This window comes from Egretta garzetta, unplaced genomic scaffold (genome assembly GCF_000687185.1).
Source record: "Egretta garzetta isolate BGI_Z169 unplaced genomic scaffold, ASM68718v1 scaffold161, whole genome shotgun sequence".
Classification (NCBI taxonomy): Eukaryota; Metazoa; Chordata; class Aves; order Pelecaniformes; family Ardeidae; genus Egretta; species Egretta garzetta.
Window position 1 is genome coordinate 4,592,809 of NW_009258754.1, and position 10,198 is coordinate 4,603,006.

At 49.4% G+C, this 10,198-nt stretch overlaps 1 protein-coding gene across 6 annotated transcripts in view; it reads left to right on the forward strand.

The window, feature by feature from the left end:
* ITM2C (integral membrane protein 2C) overlaps positions 1 to 10,198 on the forward strand; it is a 31,205-nt gene that overhangs the window by 4,425 nt on the left and 16,582 nt on the right. The window contains exon 2 of one of the 6 annotated variants that reach the window (XM_035888863.1): positions 6,256 to 6,381. The exons of 4 other annotated variants lie outside the window; for them this stretch is intronic. In XM_035888863.1, coding sequence (XP_035744756.1) covers positions 6,256 to 6,381 — 126 coding nt within the window. Of the gene's footprint in view, positions 1 to 6,202; positions 6,382 to 10,198 lie in introns of all 6 variants that reach the window. One more of the 6 variants, XM_035888865.1, reaches the window with a different exon arrangement.

A 10,198-nucleotide genomic window follows, 5' to 3' on the forward strand; every position in this document is an offset into this window, starting at 1 on the left:
TAGGGCTGTTCGGAGCTGAAAGGTGCCTGCGTGGGGGCCGGGTGCCTGCTGGCGGCTCGCCCCTGTTCGGAGGGGCGCCTTGGGAGGGATGAAGGCGTCTGGCGTTGTGGGTGTGAGCTCACGTCCTGGAGAGTGCGTGGGCACCTGAAGTTTGGAGAAGTAGGGAGAGGATGGGGCAGTTGCACCATTATGGGGGGTGGCATCCGTGGGCACTGAAGTAAATGCCCTGCATGGACAAGTGGCATTGGAACTCAACCCTTCGGTCTAGGTGGTTTTGCCTGGGAGAACGTAATTTAGGACTGATTGTTCGTGGGGGAGGGTTTCAAATTCTAACATCTCTGAAGGCTCAGGGTTGGCATGGAGAAGAGGCAAGAGGAATAAAACGGCTGGTGCTGGAGCAAGATGAGAAGCAAAGGGATAAGAGCATGCGCAGCTCTCTAGATGCTTTGCCGTTTTCAAGATGGGAGTTGACATGCTGAAGTTGAATTGTTCTGCTGGCTTCAGGTGATGGGGATTGGAGGGGAACGAGTGCTTATGCCTGCGGAGGCTGGGATCCTGCCAGGCACGAGGTGAATGAAGGCGTTGGGGTGTCCCTGGCAGATGCAGAGTGTGGCTGGGGCCTTGGGATAGAGTTATGCCGAGTCCCATCCCGACTGCGTGAGTCACGGGCAGGCGCTGGCAGGCAGCGCTGGGTGGTGCGGCTGCTGCCCCTCTCGAGGAGGAGAAGATGGAACGAGCACTGTTGTATTTGGCCAAGAGTTGAGCACATCTGACGTCTGTTGTGCTAGAGAGCCCCTGGCTTGCAAGCTCTTCTGTGAGGGTAGACCTGCTGGGGTTTTGTGGCATTGTCTAGTGGGAGGGTGTTGTCCAGAGAGGTGGGCCTGGCCCACAGCATCGAGTCTGCCTTGCTACAGTGCTTCTGTATCAGAGCAGGAGACTTAAATGTTTTTTCTCTATTCCTTATAAATGCCTCAGACTGCAAGTGCAGTTTGAGCATTTATTGAACCCTGTTATCTCCCTGACTCAAAAAACTGCAGGGTAGCTGTGGTTTTGCTCCATTCCTGCAGCAGTGCAGAGCGTCCCTCCTCACGTGCCTTACCGAGTGGGAATTGCCTGCCCCGGGAAGTTGTTCTGCAGTAGGGGCTTCAGGAGATTGCTCAGTTCTGCAGAGAGTTCACAGAATCGCTTATATCTTAATGATCTCTCACATCACGCACGGATGTGCTTGCAGCTCTCAGCTGTGCTGTCAGGGTCTGAATGTGCTCAGTCTGTCATGATTGCATCTACTAATCTAATGCCTGGGAGCTGTATAGAAACCTGTTATGGGGCGATGTGGCCAACTGTGATCTCTTGGTGATTTCCAGACTTCATCTTTCCTAATTACGAACAAAAGAAGGTGGTAGGTTTCTTCCCACCTTTGATGTCCAACCCTGTAAGTTGACTATCACACTGGACTTCCAGCTCATGCGGCCACAAAACCAGCTTTCTGCAGCCGGGAAGTCGGTTGTTCTTCATGAGCTTCGGCAGGACCTGGCTCCTCCTCACATGCACTGTGAGAAAAGGAATTTAAAAAAGAATAAAGTAAAAATTACAGAAGCTTATTCCCATCACTAGTGCTGCCAGATCCCAGCAATCAAAATTATTCTGATTCAGATTCTGCCAGATGAATGAAATTGGCTTAGGTAGCAAATAACAAATTTTGGGTTCTTTACGATGCCTTGGGCCTTTCTCTGCCTCCTGGGGGGCACCGTGTTGTTCTTTTAAGCCCACGTGAGTTACAAAGAAACGTAAAAATACGAATGTAGAACGAAGACTCTTTAGCAGTCTCTTAATTCCATCAGACAGGCATGTAAGAAAATCAGTGTAAGACCCATGACAGAAGGGCAGGAGCAGGTTGCGGTGAGTCAGTGCAGCATGAGGTGTCCAGGTGTCCAGGGAGCAGCACATCTACTGACAAGAGGGTGGCCTTTTCCTGATGCTATTTTTCACGGTATCTGTGACACTGGATTCTTTGGTAATGGTCTTTTGGTTGTAGTTTGTATTTAGCTGGACCGAGGGTGCGTGCTGCTTTGTAAAACGCCCAGCTTCTGGGGTTGGTTTTTCCGTAGCCAGGCTTTCTTGCCATGCTCTCTGCTGCCAGTAACTCCTGTCTGTGTGTGTCTTGCTCTAGCTGCCTTGCAGCAATATGGCATTGGTGACATGCAAACAAGATGTTCTGCATTCCTTTCCTCTTTGATCTCACAACTTCAATCCCAGTGATAGGAGCCAGAGCTGGGAAATGATTCGGCGGCAGTTTCCGCAGCCTCCGAATTTTGGCAGGTGCTCCATGAATGCAAAGATGTGGCAGGCAGGAAGATGTCTGTGATGCTAATGTATCCCAAGGAGTAGGTGAGGAGTCCTGACAGCAAGCTCACATGTGCTGAGCCTTGTTTCTCCCCTGTGCAGCTCAGTTTGAATTGGAAAGAACAGTTTGAACTCTGTTAGAAAAATCCATGTAATTTTGAGGCAATTGCAACGTTTTTAAGGGCTTATAAAAGAAAGTAATCTTATAATTAGTAGGAGCTGGGAGGATGTAGCAGCCTCGCAGAAGGCAGTTTGAGGTTATGCAGTCAGTAAAATAATTTGTTGTATTTGTTGGGAAAAAAAATCTCAGTTGCAAAATAGTATTCAGCAAGTTTTAATTGAACTCTGGATTTTCCGTCCGAAATGGAAATAAATACACATGCTGTGTCTTTAGCTGCTCTGGGAAGTATGCTCCTTGTGTTTGTGATGGATGTTGAAATCCACAGGAACTGAGTAAAACTGATGGATGGAGCTCTCCAGTCAAAATTTGGTTTGGGCTTTTATTTTGGTTGATTCCTTGTAAACCCCTCTAATACTAGCAGCTAGTTATTCTGCAGAGACAGCGTGAAAGCAGGAGGAGAAGGGGTTTCATTAAAATCTTCTGCTTCATGAGGGGTAACTGATAAGAACTGGAGGGAAGAGTCACCTCTCATCCCTCTTGCTCTCTGTGTAGCAGAGACCAGCTGCTCAGCTGCCCTGGCCAAGGGCTCTGCCAAATGCTTCTCCCTGCCACCCCGGGGTGAATTGTACCTTACAGCAAATGCTGTAGCGCAGACTGGGTGTCTGTGGGGACTGGAATGGTTTGCGGATGATGGGAAGATATCTGTGCACCCTGGGGAATGCTTTCACAGAAGCCTTTGGGGAGAGGAAGCAGAAAGCAAAACCTGTTGAAGGGCAGTGCTGAGATGGCACATGCAATTGTGCTCATCTTCAGCTTGCCAGAAGGATGAATGTCGAGGAGAGCATGGCGCCTGCTCAGGCTGTGGCTGCTAGGTCTGGCTGGTGGGAGAGAAGGGTGTTAGGGATGAAGCAGGAGGATTAGGAGAGCACTCTCCATACCTGCAGGCACTGGCAAGCCCTCTGGAAACACCTTGGCAGCGGGTCAGACAGAGGCCCAGGGGCAGCGAGGGGCTTTCCAGGGTGCACACAATGGTGCCCTGTGGATGTGGCTGACATTTTGCTCTTGGTTGGTTCCAGTAATACCAGGCTTTGGTTTCATGCCTTTCCTCTCATCTGCATTCCTCAAGACTCAACAAGACTATTCCTTTTGATGGGCTTTGGATCACACTCTGGTCATCTGGAAACACTTCCCACAAGAAGCCGCTAGCTGCCCGGTGCTGGATCTATCCAACCCTTCTGTCTCTCTGTGTCATCTCTCTAGGCTGCACCTCAGCAGGACCGTCCGGTGGGGAGCCTCAGCCTCCTGGCTGCAGGGCTGCCCCCCCCCAGGTGGCTGATGGCTGAGCCGCCCCAGCCATCTCCTTGCTGCCAGCCTGGGGCAGCCGGCGGAAGCTCCCACACCAAGTGTCGTTTCCCTGTTTGTACAGATATAGCAGGGGAAAGCCCTGAAACCCTTAGGGAATATGTTCCCTGAGGGGGTGGCTGCCTCTCTGGTGCCCAGGAAACTCTCTTTCCTGTGAAACTCCTCAGTGAGGAGCAGGTCCACTGTGGATGTGGAGCTCTTAGCAGACAGATAGTGTCTCGTTCCTGGGGCTGTTGCTGTGCCCCCACTCCCCTGCCTTTTCTTGCACTCAGGCGGGGACAGTGAGCTGTGACTACTTTGCATCTGCCTGAGCGAGCCCGAGAGGACATGTGCTTTATGGGAGGTGGCAGCAGATCGGAGCAGGACAGGCAGCAGTGCTGCTTCTGGCCTTCCCAGAGGTACTGGAGTGCCATGAGCCACGATGCTCCAGAGCTGGGCACCAGCGCGTGAGGCAGGCGGAGGAGCAGCGATTCTTGCTGGCCATGCAGGCATCTCCACTGGCCCTGTAAAGTGGGCTCACGCCAGCTTGGTGGTAGCTGCTGTGCCCGTGCAAAGCTGGGGTTTGTGAGCGACTGCCTTGCGGGATGCTGTAAGGTAGAAGACAGATGGTGAGGGAAGGGGATGTGAGGGAAGGTCTTTTAAGCAGGCTTTTTCACAAAGCAAGCTGTAAATCCAGAGAGAGGGAGAAAAACTAGCTGGCAGCAGTGTGGATTGATTATGCTCATTGACATGTTTGCGTGCTTGAATCCAGGCTTGATGCTCCTGAGCGCTGGGTCTTTTCACTGTGTTGACGTCTTGATCTGGAGATCTAAACACAATAGATATTAATTTGAAGAAGCTGCCTCCTGTAACAGATTATTCCTGGCCTTTGCCTGACCCTCCCATATCCACGTGGGCCAAAGCGATGACTTCTTTTTGTGTCCTGTATGAAGTCATCAGCTTAAAAAGAAGCATCGTTGCTGGTTCTTGGTTCTCCATGGTTTGGGGATGCCTTGGAAGCGGAGGAAAAGGGAACTGGAAACCCATCTCCACGCCCTTACAGGATCCACTATAGTGAAACACTAGACTTGAGGATCTTACTGCATGCCAGACATGAATATTTGATATTGCAGTGGAACATGACAAAGGATCTAGCTAAAATTGGCAGGAGGATTAAGAGAGGGAATGACTATTTCTAGTAGAAATGTTATAAATGTGACTGAATTTGGAAACAGAGCGCTCTCTCACCAAAAAGATGTAGACTGAAGAGCTGGAGACACAAAAACTTGGAATGTCTGTCTAGAGGTGTGCATTCTCCCAAAGCTGGTGGAGAGCTGAAGCCAACACAGCTTTGCACACATCTGTTCTTCACATGGGAAGAACCTGTTGCACTTGCCTGCTTTGGGTGCAGCAAGGTCTCCGGCGAAACACAGAAAACAAAGAAATATCTTTTAAAAGAAGCAGCTTTATAGGGAACAAAGAAAACAAATGTAGGCAAGAGGCAGAAGCTTTGCTGCACACGCTGCATGTATTAATACTGCAACAATATAGGTCCCGTCCATAGCACAGTACCCTTCTTGCTCTGCTGTAAGAAACCCTGTGCTGTGCAGTGATAAGCAGAACGTTGGTTTTCACCCTGGCGTTGCACTGTGCTGCTCACGTGGCTGTTCGGGGAGAGGTGGACATTGCTTGGAGACATGGTTTAGTGGTGGGATGGCAGGGTTAGGTTAATGGTTGGACTTGATGATCTTAAAGGTCTTTTCCAACCAAAATGATTCTATGATTCTAGGTGGCCTGGCAGGTGGGCCATACGGCTGCTCAGAGGAGGGGGGGACTCCTGAGCAGCACGGCAAGTCGTTCCAGGTCTGGAGAGATGCAGCGTCTAGGGAGGATGGGTTGTCCTTGTGTGCAGTTTTGCAATTCCTGCTTCTGTGCTGCCAAATCTTTGCTCATTAATAGGTTTACAGGAGATGGAAAAGGTGTTTTCACTTCTGGGAGGGTATTTTCTTCCCAGGTAATGTGTAGGAACCTTGGCATGTTTTGGTTGTTTTTAATGCTAGTGTTACCATTTGAGGGAGGACAGTGTGAGGGGTTTGGGTTGTTTTTTTTTTTTAATCCATCCCTCTGCACTTGCTTTGCAGAGTTGTCTTCCTTGCTGCCATGCCCTACTGTTGAAGTCAGTTTGAACAATAAAACTGAGGAGGGTAAATTTGCCTCCGCTCTTGCTGCTGTTAAACTAGACACCGTTTTCTTTGTGGTGAATTTTTGAGTGTAGGACTGACTGTCAGGGTTTTCCTACACTGCTGCTGGGAGAAGACATAATTGCCGTCAGTGTTTCTGAAAGGGAGCAGTGACTTCATTTTATAGTGTGACACTGTGTTAAGTCCTGATTTTCAGGGAAGAGGCACGCATCGTAACCTGAAATCTGGTTCCTTGTTATGATGCATCAGCTTGAACTCCGGGAAATGCTGGACTCTGACTCCTCTGCTTGGAACAAACAGTACCGGTTTATGGCTCTGATGTCCCCTCTTGTCTGCAGAGGCAGCAGAAGGCAGTTACCTTGGCTCTTCCAGCATGTAAGCATCTTGGGCGTGGCTGTGTCCTCTTTCTACCAGCCTTTTGGGAATCCGTCATCTCTAGTGGAAGAGCGAGGTGGGACAGCAATGGCTTAATTAGCTACAACCAGATCAGCAGTGCTTGGCTTGCCCTTGGTGACATCCAAAACAGCTAATTTGCTCTTGACCATCTCCTCCTGCCTGACTGTAGAAGCTCAGAGGTAAGTGCTGTAGTTTCAGTGGACCCCAGAACTATCTGGATGTTGAGCTCCCTGGGGGAAAGCAGTGGTTAGAGCCTAGCCACGGTGTTCAAGTGAGTCTTCTGCCTCACCGTTGCTCTGCTCTGGTGCTTCATCAGGATTCAAAGCCATCACTGACAGTGAACAACTTCAGCTGAAATTGTGTGAAACATTTTGATGTGTGTGGATGTCTTTTCCTTGTCACATTTTCTGCTTCCAAATGTATTGAGACAGCACCCAATCCTTTGCACCTTTTGCACAATCAGTCACTAGCACTCTTGACTTGTGCCCACGACTCCCTGGGCCTCTTGCACAGGTTTGTAGGTGGTTTTGTTTTGTATTGGAGCAATTGTACAATTTTAGTCTATAAAAAGGGGAGTGTGTGGCTGTCAGAAGGGAATTCTGTCCATCTCCTTCCCAAGCACGTAGTCCAGTGGCCATGGGACAGCTTGTCACTTTGTTGGGCAGTCAAGCTTGTGGCTTGTTTCTTCCAAAGCCATGTGCGAAGGTAGAAGCAAGCAGGCTGGTTTTGTGTGCAGCTGGTAGCAGTTTCTCTGCATTTCACCTGGGTGGAGAAGGAAGACCCTACACTGAGAATGAGCTGAAAGCTGTTGGCATTTCCTTCCACCAGTTTCTCAAAGTTCTTGAATGTTTTTGGCATTGGTCAAAGGTCTTTTAAGGAGTCGGGTGTCTGCCCACCTGCATATGTCTTTACCTTCGAATCAAGTCTCTCTTTAACTTTGCCAACCCCTCAAGGTAAGAGCTTCCCCTATTCCCAGAGCAGCCGCTCTGCTTCATTCTGGCTTGAGCTGCCTTTTGTCTTTAATTGCTCTAGATAGGTTTTGAGACCCAATGCCAAAGCTTTACCTTCATTCTTCTTCTGGGAAAAATTCCCGTTCTTTTAATGCCACCTCACACTTCAGGGTTGCAAAAATGTACCTGGCCTTCACTTGGCTGTGCTTGCTCCTTTCCTCTCTGGGGTGAGGTCTGTGCAGGTCCTCCAGAGCCTTTTAGCTGTGGTGGTGGAGCTACCCCAGGGCAGGGGCTGATTCTCCCCATCGTCACAGTGAGTGGCTGCAGCTCCTGTTGATTTCTGGAAATTGGGCCATGTTGATTAGACTCCATATTTTGGCAGTCAGGCTGTTAAACACCCAGGTTGGGACATTTTTTTGCCTTTTTATCACAGCTGTTTATTATCTCTCTGCCTGCCTGCCTGTTCAGTGTGACGCCTGGGGCTCTAGCTATGTGCCTGGTAAGAATAGCCTTATTTTTATAAGGGGCTTTGTTGGCTCTGCTAATGCTCTGAATGGCTTTACTCCTGGGAAAGAGGAGAGGGAGGCTGGAAAAACTCCAGCTGGAAGCTGTGCCTCTGCCAAAAAATAAAATAAAAAATATATATGGAAATAAATTCCTCACCCCTGTGCAAAGAGGGAGGAGAAACAGCCCCTTAGTTCCAGAAAGGGATGGAAAAAGGAGAAAAGAGGGGGGTTTATGTCTTGTGAGGGGGGAGAAGGAAAATATGATCACTGAGCGCTTAGAAGCTCCCACGTGCAAGGCTGCGTTTGGAACATCCTGCTGTCTTTGTCATACAGCAACAAAGCTGGGGATTTTAATTAGCCAGTGGTTGTTTTTGATATTCTAATTTCCAATGCTGTGAAGTGACTTCTGAGGCAGGTGGCTTCGCTAGTCACGTGCAGTGGTGTCGTTTAAAGATGTGATTAGATTAATTTATTGCAACCTTTTTGCCTTCGGTTGTGATAGTCTCTTAATTACAGAGTGGTTTCGGGGTTTTTTTTGGCTCCCGGGCTTCTTTGAGTCCAAAAGCCATCAGTTGTGTTCTCTGTGGAAATGCTGCTGCGTGCCCTGCAAGCGCTGCTGAAGTGCTCTGCACAGGGAGTTTGGTTGCCTTGGAAACTGTGCGCTATATATATGTGTGTGCATGTGTATATATCCGTGCACACACACATTATTTTCTTTTCTGACCTAATGCTCTTCAGCCTGGAAGGTCTCTCCTTGCTGGTAATGGGCTCGTTCAGGGACCTGCTGTTGCTGAGCACTGACCCCTGTGACTCTGCCAGGGCTATGGCCCAGGTGGTGTTCCCTACTTGGTGTCACCTGGTGTTTCTCCTCATTTCACTCCCTCTCCTCTCTCCAAGCATAACTGCTCTTGAGGACAGGACTCTTTTTTTTTTTTTTTTTTTTTCATTCAATTGGCAGGGGGGCCTTTTTTGGGGGGGGGGGGATGCTTGGGGGGAGGATTTTTTTTTCATTCAATTGGCAGAGGAGCCTTTTTTGGAGTGTGGGAGATGCTTCGGTGGATGCAAGGATGAACTGCCTTTGCTGCAACGGTTTATCTCTCTCCCTTCCTCTCCCCCTTCTTGTCTTTTTCCTTCACCTGCCTTTTCCCTGTGCATAGCCTCTCACTTTCCTTTCTCCAGAGCTCTAGCTTGGCAATCACTCCGGTCCCAAACCCTGCCTGGCCACCCCTGCTTGCTCTGGCCATCCCTGGGGGGCTGTTCACCACCAAGCTCCCCTGGGTCTGAGTGTCTTAATAAGGGAGTAGTTGTCTCTGGGAGGCAGGACTGGATCTCCTTGCCCTGCCTACAATTTATCCCACAGATTCTCCAGTGCTTTTTATCATACAGAGCAGCGGCACTAAGTGCCGGTAGTGCCCGGCATCTGTATGTGGCAGGGGTGCTGTCTGTGGGGTGGGTGGACGAGAGGGCTTTGCTTTGCGTGCAGGAAGAGCAGGCTGTGTCTGTGAGGATGTGGGGGTCTTTCTCCCGAGAGATGACACTCGCATCCAAGCCCGGCGCTTCAGAGGAGAGGTCAGTCCATACCAGCTTGCACCTGCTGTGGCAGCACTACAATTTGCCAGCAGTCAGCTGTGGGGTTTTTCCATCTGAAGTCGATGGAGGTGTTGCTATCACAGGTCCTTCTATTTTGTAAAGCAGTAACTGATTTTGACTGTGAATATGGGACTTCGTGTGCTGAAGGTAGAGACCTTGAACTGATTTTTTTTCTTTTCCCGTAGTCCATATTGGCCTTTGGTTACCAGAAATGAGTAAACGGTGATACCAGTTAGATTTTCTGATGTGGGTTTCTCAGGTTTCGAGCCTGTTTCCTTTGAGGAAGCTGTGGCTGTCTGTGGCAGTGGCTGTTAGTTACGTCAGTACATCTACGTCGAGAGCTCAGGCTGCTGCTCCCTTGAAACAAGCAACCTCCCAGACAGGGATGACAGATTTTGCTGTCTTTCAGATAGCACTCCTCTCCAAACCGCAACCCTCTGAGCATTTACTCTGCATCGTGTTTCTCTCCTCATTTGTCAGTCAGCAAAATCACGTCTACTATTTTTAGTCACCTCAAGCTTCTTTGCCTATTCGGGGTGTATATTTAGTCGCTTGCTGAGCTGTGTCCCCTGTTATCAGGCCCTGCTACACCTAAAACGAAAGATACCAAACCAGCGTGTCTCAGAAATGCAGAAAAAATGGTTTGTGGAGAACTCAGAGCTGTTCCCAAAGCTGAAGAAGCAGGAAAAGGGCATGAGCTGAACCCACCTCTGCTGAGGTAGTGGGCAATACCAGAGGGAGCAAGGCAGA